This window comes from Coregonus lavaretus (genome assembly GCF_964263955.1).
Source record: "Coregonus lavaretus genome assembly, chromosome: 12".
Classification (NCBI taxonomy): domain Eukaryota; kingdom Metazoa; phylum Chordata; class Actinopteri; order Salmoniformes; family Salmonidae; genus Coregonus; species Coregonus lavaretus.
In genome coordinates this window covers 12869989-12897575 of record NC_139999.1, presented here as the reverse complement: position 1 = coordinate 12897575, position 27587 = coordinate 12869989, and the positions used below count along the sequence as shown (strand labels likewise).

General features: G+C 44.9%; 1 protein-coding gene across 1 annotated transcript in view; it reads left to right on the top strand.

Annotated features, from left to right (window-relative positions):
• Positions 1-27587, top strand: part of uba7 (ubiquitin-like modifier activating enzyme 7) — a 104403-nt gene that overhangs the window by 14378 nt on the left and 62438 nt on the right. Inside the window, exons 13-21 of the mRNA XM_084173830.1 lie at positions 195-360; positions 2156-2352; positions 3035-3099; positions 8674-8872; positions 16626-16700; positions 20274-20469; positions 20554-20645; positions 24402-24494; positions 25166-25357. Coding sequence (XP_084029956.1) covers positions 195-360; positions 2156-2352; positions 3035-3099; positions 8674-8872; positions 16626-16700; positions 20274-20469; positions 20554-20645; positions 24402-24494; positions 25166-25357 — 1275 coding nt within the window. The remainder of the gene's footprint in view (positions 1-194; positions 361-2155; positions 2353-3034; positions 3100-8673; positions 8873-16625; positions 16701-20273; positions 20470-20553; positions 20646-24401; positions 24495-25165; positions 25358-27587) is intronic.

The following is a 27587-nucleotide window of genomic DNA, read 5'->3' as shown; positions in this document are numbered from 1 at the left end:
TTAGTGTTTCTGTGTTTTAGTGTTTCTATGTTTTAGTGTTTCTGTGTTTTAGTGTTTCTGTGTTTCCTCTTCAGGTTACTCTTTGTATTCCACCTATACTTTGAGTAAGTCATGGGGGAAAGAGGGGAAGTTAATCAAGAGAGACTGATTTCCCCTTCACTCACCGACCTCCTCCTCTTCCTCTCCTTTCACAGAGACAGAAGTCGGAGGTAGCAGCCCAGGCGGTCAGGGTCATGAACCCCAACATGAACATCACAGCCCACCAGAACCGCCTGGACCCAGACAGTGAGCAGGTCTATGGGCACAATTTCTTCATGGGCCTGGATGGAGTGGCTGCAGCTCTGGACAACGTGGAAGCCAGTCAGTACATTTACATTTACATTTACATCATTTATCAGACAAAATGGAAAGAGAGCCTGTGACGCGGCTTCCTCTTTTGGAGGTTAACAGGGCGACAAAATTAATGAGAAAAACACACACACACCTTAACCCCTCCTCCACATTTACTGGATTGGTTGAACAGTGCAGAAGAGAACCTCCCCCGACTGTTTTTTTCTTCTGGTGAAGACCAGTATGTATGGGATCTATACTGAACAAAAATATAAACGCAACATGTAAATTGTTGGTCCCATGTTTCATGAGCTGAAATAAAAGATCCCAGAAATGTTTCATAGGCACAAAAAGCTTATTTCTCTCAAATGTTGTGCACAAATTTGTTTACATCCCTGTTAGTGAGCATTTCTCCTTTGCCAAGATAATCCATCCACCTGACCTGTGTGGCATATCAAGAAGCTGATTAAACAGCATGATCATTACACAGGTGCACCTTGTGCTGGGAACAATAAAAGGCCACTCTAAAATGTTTTGAGAGAGCGTGCAATTGGCATGCTGACTGCAGGAATGTCCACCAGAGCTGTTGCCAGAGAATTGAATGTTCATTTCTCTACCATAAGCTGTTTCCAACGTCGTTTTAGAGAATTTGGCAGTACGTCCAACGGGCCTCACAACCGCAGACCATGTGTAACCACACCAGCACAGGACCTCCACATCCGGCTTCTTCACCTGCGGGTTCATCTGAGACCAGCCACCAGACTGCTGATGAAACTGGGTTTGCACAACCAAAGAATTTCTGCACAAACTGTCAGAAACCGTCTTAGGGAAGCTCATCTGCGTACTCGTAATCCTCACCAGTCTTGACCTGACTGCAGTTCGGCGTCGTAACCAACTTCAGTGGGAAAATGCTCACCTTCGATGACCACTGGCACACTGGAGAAGTGTCCTCTTCACGGATTAATCATGGTTTCAACTGTACCGAGCAGATGGTAGACAGCGTGTATGGCGTCGTGTGGGCGAGCGGTTTGCTGATGTCAATGTTGTGAACAGAGCGCAGTGGCAGTGGGTTTAGGGTACTGGGCAGGCATTAAGTAACGGATAACGAACACAATTTCATTTTATTGATGGCAATTTGAATGCACAGAGAGCATGTTTGGGATGCTCTGGATCAACATGTACGACAGCGTGTTCCAGTTCCCGCCAATATACTTGAATATACCATTGAAGAGGAGTGGTAAACATTCCACAGGCCACAATCAACAGCCTGATGCGAAGGAGATGTGTCGCGCTGCACGAGACAAATGGTGGTCACACCAGATACTGACTGGTTTTCTGATCCACGCCCCTACCTTTTTTTAAGGTATCTGTGACCAACAGATGCATATCTGTATTCCCAGTCATGTGAAATCCATAGATTAGGGCCTAATGAATTTATTTCAATTGACTTTTCCTTAAATGAACTGTAACTCAGTAAAAGCTTTGAAATTGTTGCATGTTGCGTTTATATTTTTGTTCAGTTTAGTTTCAGGCGTTTCTTTTATGCCTGCTACGTTAGGTTATTATGTAACTGATCCTGTAGATAGCTGCTGGCTCAGAGGGATTGTGGAACGCATTGGGGGGGGGGGGGGGGGGACCAGACAGACAGACAACATAGTATTTTAGGGAATAACAAAATACATGTAAAGCGATTTACGAAATACATTTATGTGCTCTGTGACTTTTAGATGTTCGTGTTGTTTTCCTATTTTTTTACTATTTCTGTACTATTTCTGTGTGTGTGTGTGTGTGTGTGTGTGTGTGTGTGTGTGTGTGTGCACTACAGGAGTGTACCTGGATGGCCGCTGTGTCCAGCACAAGAGAGCCATGCTGGAGGGGGGTACCCTGGGTAGTAAGGGCCATACTCTAGTGGTAGTTCCCCACCTGACTGAGTCCTATGGACTGGCCGAGACAGGCTCCCAGAATGCCATCCCACTGTGCACCCTGAAGAACTTCCCTCACCGCATAGAGCACACCCTGCAGGTGAGGCATGGAACCACAGTCTGATTGTATGTGTTTTGGACTGCATCCCTGTAGCCTAGCATCATCTCAGCAACTTAGCATTGTCCTATCAACCTGCTGTAGCATCATTCTAGAATCTTAGCATCATTCTAGAATCCTAGCATCATTCTAGAATCCTAGCATATTAAAGGAGTTTAGGCCATGGCAGTCCTCTACCCCACGTGCTGCCATCCATCCACGTTACGTTTAACACACTTTAAACACGGCTGCTCTCTGACTGACTAACTGACTGACTGGCTGGCTGGCTGGCTGACTGGCACGGGGCTGGCAAGCTATCCAGAGCATAACCTTACAACGCTAACCTTATGTCAACATACCCCAAACGTTTTGTCCCAACGCTGACTAAACTTAGGTTTGACCTCCATCTCCATCCATACAGTACAGTACTAACTCCTAACTCCTAACTCCTAACTCCTAAATCAGTCCATCCATCCATACTCCACTTATCTCTTAATCCCTCACACACACGACTCATCTAAAATGCAAAGCTTTTTACACTCTTAACTCTCAAACTTGTCCCAGAATGGATAAGCCTTTTGAGGGTGATTGAGACCATGCCTAAATGAAAAGGGTGCATCAGACTGGTTAAAATGAAAACCACATTAAATCAGACCTAGCATGTGTCCCTGTCATGTCTTTGCAGTGGGCCAGAGACCAGTTTGAGGGCCTCTATAAGCAAGCAGCTGAAAACGTCAATCTGTACTTGAGGTAAGTCTATCTTCTTTCGTAACATACTCAATCAGTTGCAATCACGCAAACACGATGAGCAGAAATTGAATCTTTAAATTCCAAAGAGTGCTGTATTTCACAGAAACTTTCAGCTTATGCTACTAGTCATAGGTCAATCATCCAGCCTACCACAATTCCATTTTGATGCCTCAGTCTCCCCTCATACAAACAGTGCCTTCAGAAAGTATTCACACCCCTTGACTTTTTCCACATTTTGTTGTGTACAGCCTGAATTTAAAATTGATTAAATATAGTTTTTTTTGTCACTGGCCTACACACAATAACCCATGATGTAAAAGTGGAGTTATGTTTTTAGAAATGTAAAGCTGAAATGTCTTCAGTCAATGTCCTGAGTGGCGCAGTGGTCTAAGGCACTGCATCGCAGTGCTAGTTGTGCTACTAGAGATCCTGGTTTGAATCCAGGCTCTGTCGTAGCCGGCCGTGACCGGGAGACCCATGGGGCGGCGCACAATTCGTCCAGGGTAGGGGAGGGAATGGCCGGCAGGGATGTAGCTCAGTTGGTAGAGCATGGCGTTTGCAACGCCAGGGTTGTGGGTTCGTTTCCCACAGGGGGCCAGTATGAAAAAAAATAATAACAAAAATAACACAAAATTATGTATGCACTCACTAACTGTAAGTCGCTCTGGATAAGACCGTCTGCTAAATGACTAAAATGTAAAATAAGTATTCAACTGCTTTTTTATGGCAAGCCTAAATAAGTTCAGGAGTAAAAATCTGCCTAACAAGCCACATAATAAGTTGCATGGACTCACTCTGTGTGCAATAATAGTGTTTAACATAATGGCTACCTCATCTCTATACCCCACATATTATCTGTAACGTCCCTCAGTCAAGCAGTGAATTTCAAACGCATGTTCAACCACAAAGACCAGGGAAATTTTCCAATGCCTCGCAAAGAATGGCACCTGTTGGTAGATATGTTAAAAAAAAGAAACAGACATTAAATATCTCTTTGAGCATGGAGAAGTTATTAATTACACTTTGGATGGTGTATCAATACACCCAGTCACTACAAAGATGCAAGCGTCCTTCCTAACTCAGTTGCCTGAGTGGAAGGAAACTGCTTAGGGATTTCACCATGAGGCCAATGGTGACTTTAAAACAGTTACAGAGTTTAAGTGCTGTATATAGCCTCGCTATTGTTATTTTTACTGCTGCTCTTTAATTATTTGTTACTTTTATTTCGTATTATTTTATATTGTATTTTTTATTGTTTCTTTTTTTGGTATTCTTTCTTAAAACTGCATTGTTGGTTAAGGGCTTGTAATTAAGCATTTCACTGTAAGGTCTACATCTGTTGTATTCGGCGCATGTGACAAATACAATTTGATTTGATTTGATGTGATAGGAGAAAACAGAGGATGGATCAACAACATTGTAGTAACTCCACAATACTAACCTAATTGACAGAGTGAAAAGTAGGAAGACTGTACAGAATAAAAAATATTCCAAAACATGCATCCTGTTTGCAACAAGGCACTAAAGTAATACTGCAAAATATGTGGCAAAGCAATTAACTTTTTGTCCTGAATACAAAGTGTTATGTTTGGGGCAAATCCATTACACACATTACTGAGTACCACTCTATATATTTTCAAGCGTAGTGGTGGCTGCATCATGTTATGGGTATGCTTGTAATCGTTAAGGACTGGGGAGTTTTTCAGGATAAAAAAGAAAGGGAATGGAGCTAAGCACAGGCAAATTCCTAGAGGAAAACCTGGTTCAGTCTGCTTTCCACCAGACACTGGGAGATGAATTCACCTTTCAGCAGGACAATAACCTAAAACACAAGGCCAAATCTACTCTGGAGTTGCTTACTAAGAAGACAGGGAATGTTCCTGAGTGGCCGAGTTACAGTTTTGACTTAAATCTACTTGATAATTTATGTACTCCCGAGTGGCGCAGTGGTCTAAGGCACTGCATCGCAGTGCTAGCTGTGCCACTAGAGATCCTGGTTCGAATCCAGGCTCTGTTGTAGCCGGCCGCGACCGGGAGACCCATGGGGCGGCGCACAATTGGCCCAGCGTCGTCCAGGGTAGGGGAGGGAATGGCCGGCAGGGGATGTAGCTCAGTTGGTAGAGCATGGCGTTTGCAACGCCAGGGTTGTGGGTTTGATAAAATAATGTATGCGCTAACTGTAAGTCGCTCTGGATAAGAGCGTCTGCTAAATGACTAAAATGTAAATGTCAAGATCTGAAAATGGTTGAAGAATTTTCAAAAGAATAATGGGCAAATGTTGCACAATCCAGGTGTGTAAAGCTCTTAAAGACTTACCCAGAAAGACTCACAGCTGTAAGTGCTGCCAAATATACTTCTACAAAGTATTGACTCGGATGTGAATACTGTATGTAAATGAAATATTTCTGTATTACATTTTCAATACATTTGCAAAACTTTCTAAAAACATGTTTTCACTTTGTCATTATGGGGTATTGTGTGGAGATGGGTGAGTAATTTTTGGATATTTAATCAATTTTGAATTCAGGCTGTAACACAACAAAATGTGGAATAAGTCAAGGGGTAGGAATACTTTCTGAAGGCACTGTACATACCCCTAATAACTAGTGAGCCCTACAGATGGTAATGCAGTAGTTAGTGCTGTTTCTAAAGAACAGCCAGTGTAGCAGTAGAGCTCAGGTAAGAGATGTCCTTCTGGGTAAAACCACCCTCCCACCAGGGGACTTCTCTCTCATGTGGGCCTCAGAGCTGCTCACCCTCCTGGGTTAATGATCTGGCACACAGTCAGTCAGCTAATTAGACAGAGATCTCCAACTCATATACATCCATCCACCTAAAGGCCTGAGGACTAGTTTAGTTACTGCTGATAGAGGAAAGTAAGTATTATAATGAAGTACCAGCTGCCCTCATGGTTTTGTTGTGGTTGGTTTTTACAACACTTTTGGAATACAGTTGGCGTCTTGCTTGTGTATTCTGTATGTATTGTGTGTTTATCTAATGGTCTGTGGGTCTGTGAGAGTGACAGTGCGTCTCAGCTGCTCAGGAGCCCTGTTAATCTGCCCCAGTAAGAGTCCATCAGCTGCTCCAGAGCCCTGTTAATCTGCCCCAGTAAGAGTCCATCAGCTGCTCCAGAGCCCTGTTAATCTGCCCCAGTAAGAGTCCATCAGCTGCTCCGGAGCCCTGTTAATCTGCCCCAGTAAGAGTCCATCAGCTGCTCCGGAGCCCTGTTAATCTGCCCCAGTAAGAGTCCATCAGCTGCTCCAGAGCCCTGTTAATCTGCCCCAGTAAGAGTCCATCAGCTGCTCCAGAGCCCTGTTAATCTGCCCCAGTAAGAGTCCATCAGCTGCTCCGGAGCCCTGTTAATCTGCCCCAGTAAGAGTCCATCAGCTGCTCTGGAGCCCTGTTAATCTGCCCCAGTAAGAGTCCATCAGCTGCTCCAGAGCCCTGTTAATCTGCCCCAGTAAGAGTCCATCAGCTGCTCCGGAGCCCTGTTAATCTGCCCCAGTAAGAGTTCAGTTGAGACTCATGGCCTGCCTGTGTTTCTCTCCCAGGCTCAGTGTATCTTACTGAGATTTAATATAGGCCCCTTTAATGATGGAGAAGCCCCCTGCCTCCTGTGGAGACTAGTGTCCTCTGGAGACGAGAGCAGACCTCACCCAGCAGGCCCCACAGACTCAGAAGAAAACCACTCCAACATCTCAGACTAACAGAGTAGGTGTAGGAGAGGAGAGGATGGTGTGACTGTGTAGCGCAGGATATATGCTGTGTTAACTGGACCCAATCCCCTCATCCTCTCTCAGGGCCTCCTCCTAAACACTACCCCAATACTGGAGCCATGGGAAATATCCCTTCAGGGAAATATGGTTCTGTCTGATGTAAAGAGGTGATGGGAAAAGGTCTGTTGGCCAAACAAAGAAGCAAAGTTGTGGCAAATGCTGCGTATGTCAAGGTCTTTTATTATGAAGTGGTGAATAGATTTCTGTGGCATCACTCGTCTCCATCACACACATAACAAACACACATAGGATAACATCCCATCATGGTAGAGACAAAGGTTATAGGGAGTCACATTCACATTCAGATAGAGAAGCGAGGAAGAGTACATTTTCCTTTAACAAGCCGCTTCATATTCAGCTAAGCCACATGTGTTGAACCTGCAAGTAAGCATTTTGTTGCACAGTGTATACCATGTGTATCCTGTTCATACGACTAATAACATTTGATGTGTATGTTGTAAAACAGACAATCTCAAATTGCTGCCATGCTTCCTGAAGTGTAACTGTCTGCAAGGGAGGCAGTCTGCTTCTACTTCTTCTACACTGCTTGTCTTTCCTGGGCAGCACTGAGCTGTTTAAGCTAAAGCCAAGAGTGTTTAAAGAGGAACCTATACCACGGGCCGTGGCACAGGAACCAGGCATACATGTGACTCAGGCTGATAGATACTACCCATGGAGCTCTGCACACACGCTCCACACACGCACGCACACACACACACACCACACACACACACACCACCACCACACCACCACTCCAAACACTTCCTTCCCCTCAGATGCAGGGTGACCTCTGACCTTGGGCCAGTTTCAAAGGCAGCAGCACTAACCCCCTCTCACTTCTCAGTAACAATACTACCCCCTGACTGACTGACTCAGTGTGCAGTGTTGTTCATCTTCCTGTTAGACAGACATTAGGAGACAGGATGAATGATCAAATCAAATCAAATCCAATTTTATTTGCCACATGCGCCGAATACAACAGGTGTAGACATTGCCGTGAAATGCTTACTTACAGCCCTTAACCAACAATGCATTTATGTTTTAATAAAAAAGTAAAATAAAACAACAACAACAAAAAAGTGTTGAGAAAAAAAGAGCAGAAGTAAAATAAAATAACAGTAGGGAGGCTATATATACAGGGGGGTACCGGTGCAGAGTCAATGTGCGGGGGCACCGGCTAGTTGAGGTAGTTGAGGTAATATGTACATGTGGGTAGAGTTAAAGTGACTATGCATATATAATTAACAGAGTAGCAGCAGCGTAAAAAGATGGGCTGGGGGAAATAGTCCGGGTAGCCATGATTAGCTGTTCAGGAGTCAAGATTATATCTTGGGTTTGCCATGCACTGCCTCACCCATAGGAATCCCTTCAAAGTAGGTGTGATAACCTCAGACAAATGCAGGTAAAGGGCACAAGAGGGTAGTTACAGTATGTGTCCATGTTTGACCGAAATAGGTGTTGTTAAACAGGACATGGCTGCTTCCACCACCACCGTTCAGTTGTTACACAATTACCGTTGGAATTTGAAAACAAGCAGAGCCAGAACTCTCTCACTTTGGAAGGATAAACCGTGGGAGGGGGCGAAAGTAGAGGAGTATGTTAGCAGACCTTGAGATGGTTTAAATGAGTTGTAAAGCCCACCTCATCCTGCCCACCCATCTTACAGCATCCCCATTGTTCTCCTTTGTGTTTATGTTTTGAGTCTTTCTGGAGAATCATCCTCTTGAAGGAGATTACATGCAGGTCCATTAGGGGAGAGTTCCTGGTATAATGGTGCTTATGCTATTGTTCCCTGCAGGGATGCTGCTGGGTTCCTGGAGCGCACCTTGGGTCGGGGGGAGGCAGAGGCTCTGGAGGTCCTGGAGTGTGTGTGGGGAGGCGTGGGGGGACAGCGGCCCCAAGGCTGGAAGGACTGTGTTGGGTGGGCCCGTCGCCAGTGGGAGACCCTCTACAACAACGACATCGCACAGCTGCTGCACTGTTTCCCCTCTGACCAGGTAAGAGTAACACAACACACACTGGAAAACCATTGGAAAACCAGGGGCATAGCTCCTAAATCCCCAAAGAGTTTTCTTTAACGTTGTTTATGAATATGAACACTTGGTGGCACTATTGTTCACACACCTTATGCGTTCTTCATAAGATGATAGTCAGATACTGGTTATAAGCCTGTCTTTTGATCTCTGTTAAATGTGACACCAGTGTGCTGATACATGATCAAGACATATGCCATATGTAGTGGCAAGTTTATATACAGTGAAATGTCCAATCATTGGAAATGCTTCAACATTTTCAGATACCCATTCTCATTTTTACCTTGGAAGGCATAATCCAAGAATATATAGCCCTAAACTGTTTTTTAAGCATATTGAACACACCATGAACATATCTTGGGATAGTTAGTATTTGACAGCCCACTGATATGGTATCCTCAAAAGTGTCTATTGGGATCCATATAATATCCTGAGGCATATAGACTACAGAGAGTGACATCACATTACATGCTGTTACACCTGGGGGGTGTCTACCCAAACACTCCCCCTGTGATCATATGGATTAACCCTTTACAGGACACTGACAACTGGACCTGTCTGGCCTGGTCTGATAACCCTATCTCCCCTCTCTTGCTTGATATAATATGGGTCAATAAAAATTCCTCTGACCGAGACAACCGATTCCATTCCACTCATATCCTGTTTAAAGCCTTATTGGTGGGAGGGTGGGTTCGTCTGGAAGAAATGCATAGCATTTTTGCTCCAAGTCCCCTGAGAGAAGCCCTTTTGGTATTGGACTCATTTAGCAGGAAAATGAGTCATTGTTAAACAATGGGCCAGGCCGTGCCTCATGCTCTGAAGCACTCAAGTTTCTGGGCTACGGTTCTGTTGAGCGGCAGCAATACATCATGTAAAAGATTGTAATGTATCAAAACAGAGAGAAAAGATCCCTTTGTGTGTTTGCATTAAGTAATGTAGTGTAGCTTATTATTCTGCAGTGGCACAAGCCTTATGGGAGCAGGATGTTTTAAAAAGGTGTCACGCCCTGACCTATAGACTCTAGTTAGTTTGGGCAGGGTGTGAATATATGTGTGGGTTTTTCTATGTTTCTATTTCTATGTTTGGCCGGGTGTGATTCCCAATCAGAGGCAGCTGTCGCTTGTTGTCTCTGATTGGGGATCATACTTAGGCAGCCAGTTCTCCTGCCTGTGTTGTGGGATCTTGTTTGTGTTCGGTGAGTTTTGGCTTGTTTGTGTATAGCCTTCCGACATGACGTTTCCTTTTGTTGTTTTGTATGTTTATTCAGTTCAATAAACATGTATGCATTTCATGCTGTGCCTTTGTCTGACCCGTTCATCAATGACCGTGACAAAAGGACAGACATTTGTTGTTGTTATCAGTAACATGTTGGGGTTTCTGTTTTTCTTCCTCTGTTCTCTCTCTGTTTTAATAGGTCATTAGTACAGTTAGCCTGGCTGTGGTTTCTGTATCCTCCGAGAGAGTTGTTTCTAACCACAGTTGCTTTCTGGGGAAGTGTGATAAGGCTACTGTCGGTTAACCTCCACAAAATTTCAATGAGTGAAATACAGTGTCTAACTGCCTTACCATTAGGCTGAAATGTTTTTTGGGAAAAGAAATGCAAATCTATTTTACAGGCATACGTCTTATTAACGTAACTGTTTCCCACCCCTTAGCCAACAGAAAATGCCCTTATGCAGATTGAATGGTATTAAAGGTTGAGTAAGTAAGAATGTTGTCAACAAATGTACCAACATCTCTATTATACTGTATGTAAATAGTTTATGATTAGTGAATTGCATAATGGAGTTATTTTGTTAGATACTTCTCCCTATTCATAGGTTGCACCTCCGTCACTCGGTCGCGTCATGCCATTGTTATGAACGTTCTCGAGCCACCCTCTACCGGCTGTGCAATAGTGGTGCCCTAAAGTCGTCATAAACCCAGTCATTCTGGACGGAGGCTAGCGACTGTTTATTCAAAATTACAATATAATGCCTGGAAATACGATGACATTGCTAAAGTATTCAAATATTTAGTAGGAAACAACTTTGCCTGCATTACAGTTGAAGTCGGAAGTTTACATACACCTTAGCCAAATACATTTCAACTCTGTTTTTCACAATTCCTGACATTTAATCCTAGTAAAAATTCCATGTCTTAGGTCAGTTAGGATCACCACTTTATTTTAAGAATGTGAAATGTCAGAATAATAGGAGAGAGCTTTTATTTCTTTCATCACATTCCCAGTGGGTCAGAAGTTTGCATATACTCAATTAGTATTTGGTAGCATTGCCTTTAAATTGTTTAACTTGGGTCAAACGTTTTGGGTAGCCTTCCACAAGCTTCCCACAATAAGTTGGGTGAATTTTGGCCCATTCCTCCTGACAGAGCTGGTGTTACTGAGTCAGGTTTGTAGGCCTCCTTGCTCGCACGCGCTTTTTCAGTTCTGCCCACAGATTTTCTATAGGATTGAGGTCAGGGCTTTGCAATGGCCACTCCAATACCTTGACTTTGATGTCCTTAAGACATTTTGCCACAACTTTGGAAGTATGCTTGGGGTCATTGTCCATTTGGAAGACCCATTTGCGACCAAGCTTTAACTTCCTGACTGATGTCTTGAGATGTTGAATGACCCCAAGCATACTTCCAAAGTTGTGGCAAAATGTCTTAAGGACATCAAAGTCAAGGTATTGGGGCGGCAGGTAGCCTAGTGGTTAAGAGCGTTGTGCCAGTAACCGAAAGGTCGCTGGTTCTAATCCCCGAGCCGACTAGGTGAAAAATCTGTCGATGTGCCCTTGAGCAAGGCACTTAACCCTAATTGCTCCTGTAAGTCGCTCTGGATAAGAGCGTCTGCTAAATGACCAATTATTTATTAATTATTATTATTATTATGTTGCTTCAATATATCCACATCATTTTACTTCCTCATGATGCCATCTATTTTGTGAAGTGCACCAGTCCCTCTTGCAGCAAAGCATCCCCACAGCATGATGCTGCCACCCCCGTGCTTCACGGTTGGGATGGTGTTCTTCGGCTTGCAAGCTACCCCCTTTTTCCTCCAAACATAACGATGGTCATTATGGCCAAACAGTTCTATTTTTGTTTCATCAGACCAGAGGACATTTCTCCAAAAGGTACGATCTTTGTCCCCATGTGCAGTTGCAAACCGTAGTCTGGCTTTTTTATGGCGGTTTTGGAGCAGTGGCTTCTTCCTTGCTGAGCGGCCTTTCAGGTTATGTCGATATAGGACTTGTTTTACTGTGAATATATATACTTTTGTACCTGTTTCCTCCAGCATCTTCACAAGGTCCTTTGCTGTTGTTCTGGGATTGATTTGCACTTTTCGCACCAAAGTACGTTAATCTCTAGGAGACAGAACGCGTCTCCTTCCTGAGCGGTATGACGGCTGCGTGGTCCCATGGTGTTTATACTTGCGTACTATTGTTTGTACAGATGAACGTGATACCTTCAGGCATTTGGAAATTGCTCCCAAGGATGAACCAGACTTGTGGAGGTCTACAAATTTCTTTCTGAGGTCTTGGCTGATTTCTTTCGATTTTCCCATGATGTCAAGCAAAGAGGCACTGAGTTTGAAGGTAGGCCTTGAAATACATCCACAGGTACACGTCCAATTGACTCAAATGATGTCAATTAACCTATCAGAAGCTTCTAAAGCCATGACATCATTTTCCAAGCTGTTTAAAGGCACGGTCAACTTAGTGTATGTCAACTTCTGACCCACTGGAATTGTGATACAGTGAATTATAAATTAATTAATCTGTCTGTAAACAATTGTTGGAAAAATTACTTGTGTCATGCACAAAGTAGATGTCCTAACCGACTTGCCAAAACTATGGTTTGTTAACAAGACATTTGTGGAGTGGTTGAAAAACGAGTTTTAATGACTCCAACCTAAGTGTATGTAAACTTCAGACTTCAACTGTATTATTTAGTATATGTAAAGACAAGATTAAATCAAGAATAGTGTGATGGGTGACAATATTAGCCTATCACTTGTGAATGATATATTATCACTTGTGAATGATGCCCAGCGTAAGGCATGAAACAATGCTTTTTTTTGTTGTTGACTTTTTCAAATCATAGTTGCACACCTCATGTATGCCCACAGGCCTATATGTTTTGATAAGGTTTGTATCACAACAAAAGTGGCTAAATAACTTATTTAAATTAAGCACATTAATCAGTTTTACAAGGGGTGTAGAGCCTAACTGGCATACATAAGCAAGTTTGGGGAAGATAATTTTCACCATAAAAATGCACCTTTATAATAAAAGCATTACATGCATAATCGTATTTGTGGTCACTTTTGATAATGGTGTTTTACCGTTAATGGAACATTCCGCTTATAACCTACTGCCATGTCCGCATTGCTGCGCTTATAATGTGAAGAAATAGACTAATAGTTTATCAACATTGCATACAAAAGTTTTTGGGATGCTAGTGGTTGTATTAATTTGGGATCTATCGTATCCCATGACTGTCCCAGACTATGTTTGGAATATTTCTTTCTCGCACAGAATAGAATAGGTCAACTTTTGTACTATGGGGGATAGGAGATTGACATAGGCTAGTGCTTTTGCTGTTCATTAGGCCTACTCATCTTGTTGACTGACGAAAAGTACATGTGTACAGTTCTTCCAATATCTTCAATATGCACCTCGGAATTGGATAAGGACGCGCGCAGTTGCGTCGCCGATGTGTCTGTCTTCACTTGTAAAAGACCAGATCACGTGATGGAGAGCCATGTGAGTGAGAGGTGCTTCGGAGCACGCAGCACTCAGGGAGAAGGGAATTATAATTATTATATTTAGCCCAAGGGCACAACGGCCACTGGCCACAAAATACATGGATTTTTTTAGGAGGCATTAGGGCCACACAAAGTGGATGCTGCCGTGAAATTCGAGGCGTTATCAAGTGCTTGTCAAATTGTGAATGAGACTGATGAAGAGTGTACAGCCTGCGCAAAAAAACAAAGCAGAGCTCATGCCTTTCATCCTACTTTTTTCAAATCATCATTAGTCGCATAATGCAGCCTTACAATGTATTAAAGATCAAAACATATAGCCCAACGTTTATAGAACAACTAAAGTTAAATTAATAACTCTAAATTAAGCATATAGGAGTACCTGTTTCTTTTTTAACCGCTCAACACAGAATAGCCGCATGTGCGCACTCCCTCAAACCGTTCGGAGAAAATATCCTTTCTATTTTATTCAGCTTTGTTTAATTGTATTCTTCATACTATAAAATACTAAGCAAATCTTGTCTGCTAAATTAACTAGTGTAGCCCACAGCCATATGGCATAGCCAGATCAGGATCTAACATAAAGACACCTCAGAGTATGGTATTCTGTTCTTCTGAAATAGTCTACATTTTCTTCATATCATGTTTCTTTAGACCTGTCTAAAATAAATAATGGATTTATTGTGAAGGTGTAGGCTAAATTACATGGATTTATTAGACTTTTTTAAATGTAGATGTTCCAAAGGTCTGCATCAGTGGCTTGTAGGCTATGTGTGGAAGCCAGGAGATGCTAAATGTGTTTATGTCAATTACCGTGAGCACGGAAGTTATTTGCTTGACAATCACCGGCTGATGAAATTTTGTGACCACCACATCCCTAGTTGGGACTATTGGGACTGCTGGTAGACTGTTGGGACTGTTGGTAGACTGTTGGTAGACTGTTGGCAATGTTGGTAGACTGTTTGGACTGTTGGTAGACTGTTGGCAATGTTGGTAGACTGTTGGCAATGTTGGTAGACTGTTTGGACTGTTGGTAGACTGTTGGGACTGTTGGTAGACTGTTGGCAATGTTGGTAGACTGTTGGGACTGTTGGTAGACTGTTGGGACTTTTGGTAGACTGTTGGTAGACTGTTGGAAATGTTGGTAGACTGTTTGGACTGTTGGTAGACTGTTGGGACTGTTGGTAGACTGTTGGCAATGTTGGTAGACTGTTGGTAGACTGTTGGCAATGTTGGTAGACTGTCGGTAGACTGTTGGGACTGTTGGTAGACTGTTGGCAATGTTGGTAGATGATTTGGACTGTTGGTAGACTGTTGACAATGTTGGTAGACTGTTGGTAGACTGTTGGCAATGTTGGTAGACTGTTAGGACTGTTGGTAGACTGTTGGTAGACTGTTGGTAGACTGTTGGCAATGTTGGAAGACTGTTGGTAGACTGTTGGCAATGTTGGTAGACTGTTGGTAGACTGTTGGGACTGTTGGTAGACTGTTGGCAATGTTGGTAGACTGTTGGGACTGTTGGTAGACTGTTGATAGACTGTTGTCAATGTTGGTAGACTGTTGGGACTGTTGGTAGACTGTTGGCAATGTTGGTAGACTGTTGGTAGACTGTTGGTAGACTGTTGGCAATGTTGGTAGACTGTTGGGACTGTTGGTAGACTATTGGTAGACTGTTAGGACTGTTGGTAGACTGTTGGCAATGTTGGTAGACTGTTGGTAGGCTGTTGGTAGACTGTTACGACTGTTGATAGACTGTTAGGACTGATAGGACTGTTGGTAGACTGTTGGTAGACTGTTGGTAGACTGTTGGCAATGTTGGTAGACTGTTGGGACTGTTGGTAGACTGTTGGGACTGTTGGTAGACTGTTGGGACTGTTGTTAGACTGTTGGGACTGTTGGTAGACTGTTGGCAATGTTGGTAGACTGTTGGCAATGTTGGTAGACTGCTGGGACTGTTGGTAGACTGTTGGCAATGTTGGTAGACTGTTGGGACTGTTGGTAGACTGTTGGGACTGTTGGTAGACTGTTGGGACTGTTGGTAGACTGTTGGGACTGTTGGTAGACTGTTAGGACTGTTGGTATACTGTTGGTAGACTGTTGGGACTGTTGGTAGACTGTTGGGACTGTTGGTAGGCTGTTGGTAGACTGTTATGACTGTTGGGACTGTTGGTAGGCTGTTGGTCAACTGTTGGGACTGTTGGTAGGCTGTTGGTAGACTGTTGGGACTGTTGGGACTGTTGTTAGACTGTTGGTAGGCTGTTGGTAGACTGTTAGGACTGTTGGTAGACTGTTAGGACTGTTATGACTGTTGGTAGACTGTTGGTAGACTGTTGGGACTGTTGGTAGACTGTTGGGACTGTTGGTAGACTGTTGGGACTGTTGGTAGACTGTTAGGACTGTTGATAGACTGTTGGGACTGTTGGTAGACTGTTGGGACTGTTTGTAGACTGTTGGGACTGTTGGGACTGTTGGTAGACTGTTGGTAGACTGTTGGGACTGTTGGTAGACTGTTGGGACTGTTGGTAGACTGTTGGGACTGTTGGCTAGATCAAAGCTCTCAGGCTCCTCTGTTCTTATTTTATCAGGACAACAAATGTTGTGGTAAACACAACTCATAACAACATCAGTCTGTTTGTTTCGCTGTCTGCCTGCATGGCCTCTGGGAATGTGGTGTTGGCACGTCAGATAATGACCCAGGGAAAGTATTATATTAAAATGTGATTGTCATGCATATACTAAGCACAAGGACAAATCCCATGTACTCTGTGGTTATGAAGATATCATGTTTATCATATTGCCGCGAAAAAACACCATCCCATGATCATCTAGGTGTGTCATGTATATTTCCTATGAATTGGTGTGGACAGTCACAAGACTCTCTTTGCTTTGAATACCTTCATTGTATTGATGATTTATTGCTGTGATTGATTGATGTCATTTAGAATTCACTCTTTGTCTGTCTCTTCTCAGTTGACGAGTTCAGGTCTGCCTTTCTGGTCTGGAGCAAAGAGATGTCCCCATCCCTTGACCTTTGACCCCAACAATGTAAGTTTTACACAACCTACTGTATTTTCCTCAGTCTCAGTCACACACAGTGTTCTGCATTTGTCTCATTTGCCTGTCGAACCGGTCAGCGGGAATGATTTGAAATGTCATTATCTCAGCTGATAATGGGGCGGCAGGTAGCTTAGTGGTTAAGAGCGTTGTGCCAGTAACCGAAAGGTCTCTGGTTCTAATCCCCGAGCAGACTAGGTGAAAAATCTGTCGATGTGCCCTTGAGCAAGGCACTTAACCTTAATTGCTCCTGTAAGTCGCTCTGGATAAGAGCGTCTGCTAAATGACTAAAATGTAAATGTAAATGTAATGATAACACACTCCTCACGTTCTCTCTGGTTGTATATTGGATTGGTTCTTATCTAACCTGTGAGAACCACTTACCTGCTGCTGCAGACAAAGCAAGGTGGATAAAATCTACCTCATAACCACCTTTACGCACACATAAACACAGACACACACACACACACAAACACACACAAGCACAAGCACACACAATGTAGCTATAGAGGTGAAGAATCTGTGACCAAGGGGTTCAAATGTTGTTTGAGTGTGAACACGCCTCTCCTCTCTTATCTTTTATGCTACGTTCCTCTCCTCTCTTATCTTTTATGCTACGTTCCTCTCCTCTGTTATCTTTTATGCTACGTTCCTCTCCTCTCTTATCTTTTATGCTACGTTCCTCTCCTCTCTTATCTTTTATGCTACGTTCCTCTCCTCCGTTATCTTTTATGCTACGTTCCTCTCCTCTCTTATCTGTTATGCTACGTTCCTCTCCTCTGTTATCTTTTATGCTACGTTCCTCTCCTCTCTTAACTCCGCTGCTCTCCCTCCTTCCTTTCTCCTCACCTTTCCGATCCTCTCCTCCTGTCTTCTCCGTTCCTCCTCCTCTCACCTAAGTCTTTCTTCACCTATGCTCTGTTTCTTTGTTCCCCTCCTCTCTGTTCTCTCCTCTCTGTTCTCTCCTCCCGTTCCCCTCCTCTCTGTTCTCTCCTCCCCGTTCCCCTCCTCTCTGTTCTCTCCTCTCTGTTCACCTGCTCTCTGTTCTCTCCTCCCCGTTCCCCTCCTCTCTGTTCTCTCCTCTCTGTTCACCTGCTCTCTGTTCACCTGCTCTCTGTTCTCTCCTCTCTGTTCACCTGCTCTCTGTTCTCTCCTCTCTGTTCTCTCCTCTCTGTTATATCCTCTCTGTTCTCTCCTCTCTGTTCCCCTCATCTCTGTTCCCCTCATCTCTGTCCTCTCCTCTCTGTTCTCTCCTCTCTGTTCTCTCCTCTCTGTTCTCTCCTCTCTGTTCTCTCTTCTCTGTTCTCTCCTCTCTGTTCCCCTCTTCTCTGTTCTCTCCTCTCTGTTCCCATCATCTCTGTTCTCTCCTCTCTGTTCCCATCATCTCTGTTCTCTCCTCTCTGTTCTCTCCTCTCTGTTCCCCTCCTCTCTGTTCTCTCCTCTCTGTTCTCTCCTCTCTGTTCTCTCATCTCTGTTCTCTCCTCTCTGTTCCCCTCATCTCTGTTCTCTCCTCTCTGTTCTCTCCTCTCTGTTCTCTCCTCTCTGTTCCCCTCATCTCTGTTCTCTCCTCTCTGTTCTCTCCTCTCTGTTATATCCTCTCTGTTCCCCTCCTCTCTGTTCTCTCATCTCTGTTCTCTCCTCTCTGTTCTCTCCTCTATGTTCTCTCCTCTCTGTTCTCTCCTCTCTGTTCCCCTAATCTCTGTTCTCTCCTCTCTGTTCTCTCATCTCTATTCTCTCCTCTCTGTTCTCTCCTCTCTGTTCCCATCATCTCTGTTCTCTCATCTCTGTTCTCTCCTCTCTGTTCTCTCCTCTCTGTTCTCTCTTCTCTGTTCTCTCCTCTCTGTTCCCCTCTTCTCTGTTCTCTCCTCTCTGTTCTCTCATCTCTGTTCTCTCCTCTCTGTTCTCTCCTCTCTGTTCCCCTCATCTCTGTTCTCTCCTCTCTGTTCTCTCCTCTCTGTTCCCCTCATCTCTGTTCTCTCCTCTCTGTTCTCTCCTCTCTGTTCTCTCATCTCTGTTCTCTCCTCTCTGTTCTCTCCTCTCTGTTCCCCACATCTCTGTTCTCTCCTCTCTGTTCTCTCCTCTCTGTTCCCCTCATCTCCGTTCTCTCCTCTCTGTTCTCTCCTCTCTGTTCCCCTCCTCTCTCCTGGTGTGAGGGTTGTCACCTCACCTGTCCTTAGGTCTGGGCTTGCAGCTCTCACAGACAGACAATAGGACAACAACAATGGTATTTAGGAATGCCTCTTATCAAGACTCAATGAACACACTGACTGCTTCTAGAGCATAGAGCCTATTCATGGCCTGTTGAATGCCATTTAATAGCAGTTGTAAATCAATGGAACCACCCTATGAATCTTTTACAGTCCTCTGATGTATTCAATGGTAAACATTACTTTTAAAATCTACATGATGAATCACAAGGGGGTTTGTTGGTCACCGATGGGAGGTTTTAAACTGATGTAAATTGCGATGGTTTTCTGACTTGTTTTCTGGCTTGACGGGGCAGGTAGCCTAGCGGTTAGAGGCATGGGCCAGTAACCGAAAGGTTGCTGGTTCGAATACCCGAGCTGACAAAGTGAAACATCTGTTGATGTGCCCTTGAGCAAGGCACTTAACCTTAATTTGGTCCAGGGGCGCCGTACTACAATGGCTGACCTAGTAAAACAACACCTTTCACTGCATCTGTCTGGTGTATGTGACAATAAAACATATTGATATTTTTTGGTTAAGTCCAGAGGGTTTTTTCCTTTGGTAACTACTGGGTGACTCTGCTGATAGCTCAAACAGCCCAGTCATCATGTGGTGGCCATATTCCATGAGCAGAGTTGGGGAGTAACTGATTACATTTAAGGGAAAAAACCCTCTGGACATAACCAAAAAATATCAATATGTTTTATCAGTTACATGTAATCCGATAACAAAAAACTCTTAACTGTAATCAGTTACGTTACCAGCAAAAATATTGTAATCAGATTACAGATACTTTTGAAAAACTAGATGATTACTTCTTGGATTACTTTAAAATTCAGAGCAATGTTTGCGAAAAAATACATTATGACACCTTTCTGTTTAAGTTTGTTCCACCTGAGCAAGTCTGACCACAAGCCAGAGACCACTATGATGACACACCAAATGCGTTTGATGGATCCTTTTTGTCTTCTTCTAATGCCTCTTAAGGGGAAAGTAATCCAAAAGTAACTGAAAGTAATTAGATTATGTTACTTAGTTTGGGTAATCCAAAAGTTACGTTACTGATTACAATTTTAGACGGGTAACTAGTAACTGTAACGGATTACATTTAGAAAGTAACCTACCCAACCTTATCCATGAGGAACATCCTGTCAGATATTAACATTTTCCACAGCTTTTGCTCCTCACGTGCAAATGGTAGGAAGTGGTCTTTGTACCACCCCTAATATGACCAAAGTGGATTTGTGGGTTTTGTTTGAGTTAGCAGCATGTGTGTAATGTAATTATTTATTTTACCTCAGCGGGTCTGGTTCTGACTGTTGAGATGTAGAGGTGGGGGGTCATTAACAGTTTGTGTTATCTTGTCATGTATTGTAGACCACCCATATGGACTATGTGGTGGCAGCAGCCAACCTCTATGGGCAGATCTATGGGATTGTGGGTACACGAGACTGCTCTGCCATCAGGAGCGTCCTAGAGAGGGTCCACATACCTGCCTTCACCCCCAAGTCTACTGTCAAGATCCATCTCACTGACAAGGAGATGGAGGAGGAGAGGGAGAGTGGAAATTTGGGTGAGGAAACTGTCCATTTATCTACTGTATGTTGTGTTATATGCCTGTTTCTCAGGCCTATGTGTTTATTTTCCATTTGACCAGACACAGGCCGACTGGAGGAGTTGCAGAAGAAGCTGTCCTCTCCTCCAGTGAACAGCGCAGCCCTGCAGATGCACCCCATTGACTTTGAGAAGGTAATAAGAGCCCAGCGCCATGCTCGCCATATCTCCACTGGTAACACTGCATAGTGTTAGGGACCACACAGAGGGCAGGGGGCCACGCTGAACTCTATATGGGGCAAAAAAAATGCAGTTTCGTCTTTGGGTCCTCAGTGACCCTTGTCTGTTCTAGTCCCTAACAGGACACACACTGCGGTGGCTCAGTGTCTAAGGAAACAGGCCTGTCCTGTGTTATGGGGCCTCTCTGTTGCACTGCTACTGCAAGGGGGAGTATTTTAGAGAGCGCACATATTGTTAAAAACAACCTTCAGAACAGTGGTGAATAAATAGTCTGCAGTGACTAGGCCTGAGGACCTCTAGCACTGTTTGTGGGGCTGTAGGGAGTTTTGGTCACTGAGGATCCCTGTCTACAGTGTCCCCCCCTAGCCCCCGCTCCCCATCTCACATGGTCTACCACCACCATGTCACCCAGCCCTTTGAAGCGGCACACTCACACAGCCCAGGGGGCAAGAGTTCCTCCATAACACTTCCATTGTGCAGCCAGTCACTGTCATGCAGAGGAACCTGAGCCTCCCTCTCTCTCCTTTCTTTCTTTCTGTCTTTCTTTCTCTCACTCCCACTCTCTCTCTTCTCTCTCACTCCCCCGCCTCATCTATCTATCGTTAAATGAGGTTTGGAGCTGTGTAGTGCAGATGACTGATTAGTGTGGCTGGCGAGGTGAGTAGGGTTGATGAGGTAAGACAGGTAAGTATCAGATGTCACCTTGCCTTGGATGTGACTAAGACCCTCCTCCTCGTCCACCTCCTCCTCCTCGTCGTCCACCTCCTCATCCTCCTCGTCCACCTCCTCCTCCTCCTCGTCCACCTCCTTATCCTCCTCATCCTCCTCGTCCACCTCCTCATCCTCCTCGTCCACCTCCTCCTCCTCCTCGTCCACCTCCTTATCCTCCTCATCCTCCTCGTCCACCTCCTCATCCTCCTCGTCCACGTCCTCATCCTCCTCGTCCACCTCCTCCTCATCCACCCTGTCCACCTCCTCCTCCCCGTCCACCTCCTCATCCTCCTCGTCCACCTCCTCATCCTCCTCGTCCACCTCCTCATCCTCCTCGTCCACCTCCTCATCCTCCTCGTCCACCTCCTCCTCCTCCTCGTCCACCTCCTCAGCCTCCTCGTCCACCTCCTCCTCCTCCTCGTCCACCTCCTCCTCCTCCTCGTCCACATCCTCATCCTCCTCGTCCACCTCTTCATCCTCCTCGTCCACCTCTTCATCCTCCTCGTCCACCTCCTCCTCCTCCTCGTCCACCTCCTCATCCTCCTCGTCCACCTCCTCCTCCTCGTCCACCTCCTCCTCCTCGTCCACCTCCTCCTCCTCGTCCACCTCCTCATCCTCCTCGTCCACCTCCTCATCCTCCTCGTCCACCTCTTCCTCCTCGTCCACCTCCTAATCCTCCTTGTCCACCTCCTCCTCCTCCACCTCGTCCTCCTAATCCTCCTCGTCCACCTCCACCTCCTCCTCCACCTCCTCCTCCTCCTCCTCCTCGTCCACCTCCTCCTCCTCTCTACCTCAACCAACTGGCGAGGTCATGCTACAGATGCCTGGAATGTGAGGAAACGGATTCTGCAGAATCGGGTTGCCAGGTGTGACTACCTCACGACCCCTCCAGCTGCCCCTGACTGACTGTCGCCCTCTCCAGCCTTTGTAGTGCTGGCTGAGGCATGAGCTCATAGACAGTGTCGCTCACAGGGGAATCTGATTTCCACTACATCGCAGAGGGGTGAATAAGTCATGTACTCGTGTGATTAAAGTGACACAGACACAAAGGCAGAGCTCAAAGCAGACGAACCACGGCATGACATCATTGACTCATTTGGCTTTAATATGGCTAACAGCGTTTAGACAGGGATGTGCTGAGAATCAGTTGTTCTTATCTTCATCTCACAGCTGTTGATGTAATAATGTATGTAACGTACAGTGCCTTGCAAAAGTATTCATCCCCCTTGCCGTTTTTCCTATTTTGTTGCATTACAACCTGTAATTTAAATGTATTTTTATTTGGATTTCATGTAATGGACATACACAAAATAGTACAAATTGGTGAAGTGAAATGAAAAAAATAACTTGTTTCAAAAAATTCTAAAAAATAAATAACGGAAAAGTGGTGCGTGCATATGTATTCACCCCCCTTTGCTATGAAGCCCCTAAATAATATCTGGTGCAACCAATTACCTTCAGAAGTCACATAATTAGTTAAATAAAGTCCACCTGTGTGCAATCTAAGTGTCACATGATCTGTCACATAATCTCAGTATATATACACACCTGTTCTGAAAGGCCCCAGAGTCTGCAACACTACTAAGCAAGCGGCACCATGAAGACCAAGGAGCTCTCCAAACAGGTCAGGGACAAAGTTGTGGTGAAGTACAGATCAGGGTTGGGTTCTAAAAAAAATTATCAGAAACTTTGAACATCCCACGGAGCACCATTAAATCCATTATTAGAAAATTGAAAGAATATGGCACCATAACAAACCTGCCAAGAGAGGGCCGCCCACCAAAACTCACGGACCAGGCAAGGATGGCATTAATCAGAGAGGCAACAAAGAGACCAAAGATAACCCTGAAGGAGCTGCAAAGCTCCGCAGCGGAGATTGAAGTATCTGTCCATAGGACCACTTTAAGCTGTACACTCCACAGAGCTGGGCTTTACGGAAGAGTGGCCAGAAAAAAGCCATTGCTTAAAGAAAAAAATAAGCAAACACATTTGGTGTTCGCCAAAAGCCATGTGGGAGACTCCCCAAACATATGGAAGAAGGTACTCTGGTCAGATGAGTCTAAAATTGAGCTTTTTGGCCATCAAGGAAAACGCTATGTCTGGCGCAAACCCAACACCTCTCATCACCCCGAGAACACCATCCCCACAGTGAAGCATGGTGGTGGCAGCATCATGCTGTGGGGATGTTTTTCATCGGCAGGGACTGGGAAACTGGTCAGAATTGAAGGAATGATGATTGCCCCACTAAATACAGGGAAATTCTTGAGGGAAACCTGTTTCAGTCTTCCAGAGATTTGAGACAGGGGCGGAGGTTCACCTTCCAGCAGGACAATGACCCTAAGCATACTGCTAAAGCAACACTCGATTGGTTTAAGGGGAAACATTTAAATGTCTTGGAATGGCCTAGTCAAAGCCCAGACCTCAATCCAATTGAGAATCTGTGGTATGACTTAAAGATTGCTGTACACCAGCGGAACCCATCCAACTTGAAGGAGCTGGAGCAGTTTTGCCTTGAAGAATGGGCGGAAATCCCAGTGGCTAGATGTGCCAAGCTTATAGAGACATACCCCAAGAGCTTTGCAGCTGTAATTGCTGCAAAAGGTGGCTCTACATAGTATTGACTTTGGGGGGGTGAATAGTTATGCACGCTCAAGTTTTCTGTTTTTTTGTCTTATTTCTTGTTTGTTTCACAATACAAAAAAATGTATTCAAGCATCTTCAAAGTGGTAGGCATGTTGTGTAAATCAAATGATACAAACCCCCCAAAACATCCATTTTTATTCCAGGTTGTAAGGCAACAAAATAGGAAAAATGCCAAGGGGGTGAATACTTTCGCAAGCCACTGTATGTCAGAATGTATCTCCATTTGTCTCCTCTTCAGAATGATGTTCCTCCTGTGGCAGGTGTTCCCTGAAGGATAAAACATAACAGTGTAGGGGTCTTTGGATATTAAGGGTTCATTAATTGATGTATTATAAAGATGATGAATTGTATTTACAGGATGATGATAATAACTTCCACATGGACTACATAGTGGCTGCCTCTAACTTGAGGGCAGAGAACTACGACATCCCAACAGCTGATCGTCACAAGGTTAGAATCCTCGTTGTTTTGTCGTGTCACAGCGACACAACAGAGAGAGACAGAGAGTGACAGAGAGTGACAGAGAGTGACAGAGAGTGACAGAGAGAGACAGAGAGAGACAGAGAGAGACAGAGCGGGACAGAGAGGGACAGAGAGGGACAGAGAGAAACAGAGAGAGACAGAGAGAGACAGATAGTGACAGAAAGTGACAGAGACAGAAAGTGACAGAGACAGAGAGAGACAGAGAGAGACAGAAAGAGCGATCCTATGAGACTTCTCAGAGATTTCCCTGTATCTCAAAAGATCACATGCATTTCCAGGCAGTTAGCGGCAACCCGCTCCACCCCCTCACATACGCACGCATGCACACACACACATTTGTTTTGATATCCTTGTGGGGACCAAAAAATTGATTCCCAATAAAAATCCTATTTTCCCTAACCCCTAACTCTAACCCTAACTCCTAACCCTAATTCTAACCCTAACCCTAAACCTAACCCCTAAGCCTAAAATAGCCTTTTTCCGTGTGGGGACCGGCGAAATGTCCCCGCTATATCCCCCCCACATTTCCTTGTTTTACTATCCTTGTGAGGACTTCTGGTCCCCACAAGGATAGTAAAACCAAGCACACACACACACTCTCTCTTTTAACTGGAGCTTCTTTTTGCCCTGATCCACAGAGTAAGCTGATCGCGGGGCGCATCATCCCGGCTATAGCCACGACCACGGCTGCGGTGGCAGGTCTGATGTGTGTGGAGCTGTACAAGCTGGTCCAGGGCCACAGGAAGATCAGCTCCTACCGCTCAGGCTACATCAACCTGGCTGTCCAGTACTGTGTCCTGTCAGAGCCCCTCGGGCCACAGCGCTTCATGGTGAGTGACCGGTCAGCACAGAAACCCATGGTGTAAAGTGATGAATGCGATTGGTTTTTAAACTGGAGAGGGAATGGAACTGACCGTATTTACATGGTAAAACAGAATAAAACAGACTGTATTCAGTCTGACTCTTAACTGCTACTGTTACTTCAGCATTTAGGCCTAAATCTGTTCCGCTTTATAGACAGATTAAATCACATATTTTCTCTCTGGAGAGAGTTAGTTCCTACAGTGAGTGAGTGCCCAGAGTGTAAGAGATAGCTAACCTGAGAATCCACTGCCCATAAGGGATGTCTTAACTCAGCTCAGTCTAATCCGAGGGGGTGTTAGCATCCAGGTAAGGCAGGGAGTAACTGTATACCCACCTACCCACCCACCCACACACCACCCTGCCTGCAACTGTGTTTGCACAATCCAGGAGACCTTCAATGCATAAAGGCACCCAAGTGTGAAGCTAAAGAAAAGAGCCTGTGCTCTAAGAAGAGAGAGATTTCAGTCCCACATCTCCAGTGGCTTCAGATGTAATGCTAGGCTTATTGGTTTATATGGAACAATGGCCACACTAGAACCTAGAAGGAGAATGGGCGCCTGCCAATTAGAAAGCCAAACAGAACTCTGGGTCTAGTTTTGGGTCATGGATTGGGAGGGCGCCCGATGATGAGGTAATGCGACCGCCGCCTCCCACCACGCCCTCCTGCCCTGTCCCAGGATAGCTCACCTCTGGAGGGGGTCTGACCCAGGAAGCGGGCCTCGTCCTCCCACAGGGGCCCCCGAATCCCGACAGATCAGGGTTGTTGGGGGTCAGAGTGGGGTAACCCTGGTAACTCTGCCCCATGGGACCTGAGAGGGGTGGTGGGGTTTAAACAGTGCAGGTCCGGTTACGACTGTGGTTACAACCAAACATGTTGCAGCTGCGTGATTGGGTGCCCTGACCTGATGGCAAGGGCAGCTGTGCCTCACTGCCATTCAGTGCTGAGACTGGAGACTGACTCTCTCACCAAAGGGAAAGGGGGATACCTCCTCACCAAGCCAGGATAGTACTGTACACTGTCCTCTTGCTCAGTTCAGACCAACTCTGGCCTCTCTTGTTTTGGTGTGCTAAAAGCTTGTTGAAAAGCTAGATAGCTATGGCAATATGTAGGGCTGTTATGAAACCTATGAGAGCATATGGGGTGGGGACAGCACAGACATAATGGCTTTTTGTTATGATTAATGTTGGAAATCATGTTTTCTTCTCTCGTGTTCTTTTCACCAGTTCTGTCTAGGGAAGTTCTGTTTTTCCTCTCCCTTTTACATGTCCCTTGCCCAGACATTCCAAACCTAGTCAGAACTGCATGGAAAAAAGTTGATTCACTGTGAATGTTAGCAGTAATGCAGAGGGAGCACTTTAAATATCCAGAACCTAAAGATTTATAACACGCTGCAGAGATGAGATCTCTTGCCCGTTTCCAGGGGGAGGGGGACAATATTTTCCAGACCCCAACTATTCAAGTCTCTTTTTTTGTGACCTCAGCATATATTTTAGTTCAGCTTCTAAATAAGTATCTTCATGTCTCAATGCACAGGAAGCCATCCAACTGCAGCTAATGGCTGGGCTGAGCTCTGTTGTTGTGCTGTGTTGTGCTGGGACTAAATGAGCCATGTAGGCCAGGGTAGATAGAGCACAGGAGGCCTCCAGATTGGGGGAACACAAAGGTGTGTTAGGTCTAGGTCTGTGTGGGCCTCGACGAATTGAGGCTGTTCTGAGGGCAAAAGGGGGTGCAACTCAATATTAGGAAGGTGTTCTTAATGTTTTGTACGCTCAGTGTATATTGTGCACACACACACACACACACCTGTCTTCACCAATACACTTGGGTTCACAGTGTCCAGAACACACAAATGGTAAGAGGTGTTCTGGTTCTCATACAGTCTCTCCCCACCCCCCACCCCTCCCAAATGGTCCCAACTTGTGCCTCAGTCAGACTGGAGACCGACTAAAGAGAACAAATGTCACCTAATTTCCTACATTGTAAAAAAAAAACATAGGCCTACTTTGTGAAATAAATAATTGTGTGTTTTTATGTGTTTGAATAGCAGTGCTGAAAACTCAGTTTTTGCTTCCATGTTTCCTGTATGCACAGTAGAAGCAAAGCAACTTGATTATGCCAGAATTGATCATATCTGGGTTTATGGACATTCATAGCATAGTGGTCATCATGAGCATGGTGCATGGGTGACCTCTGAA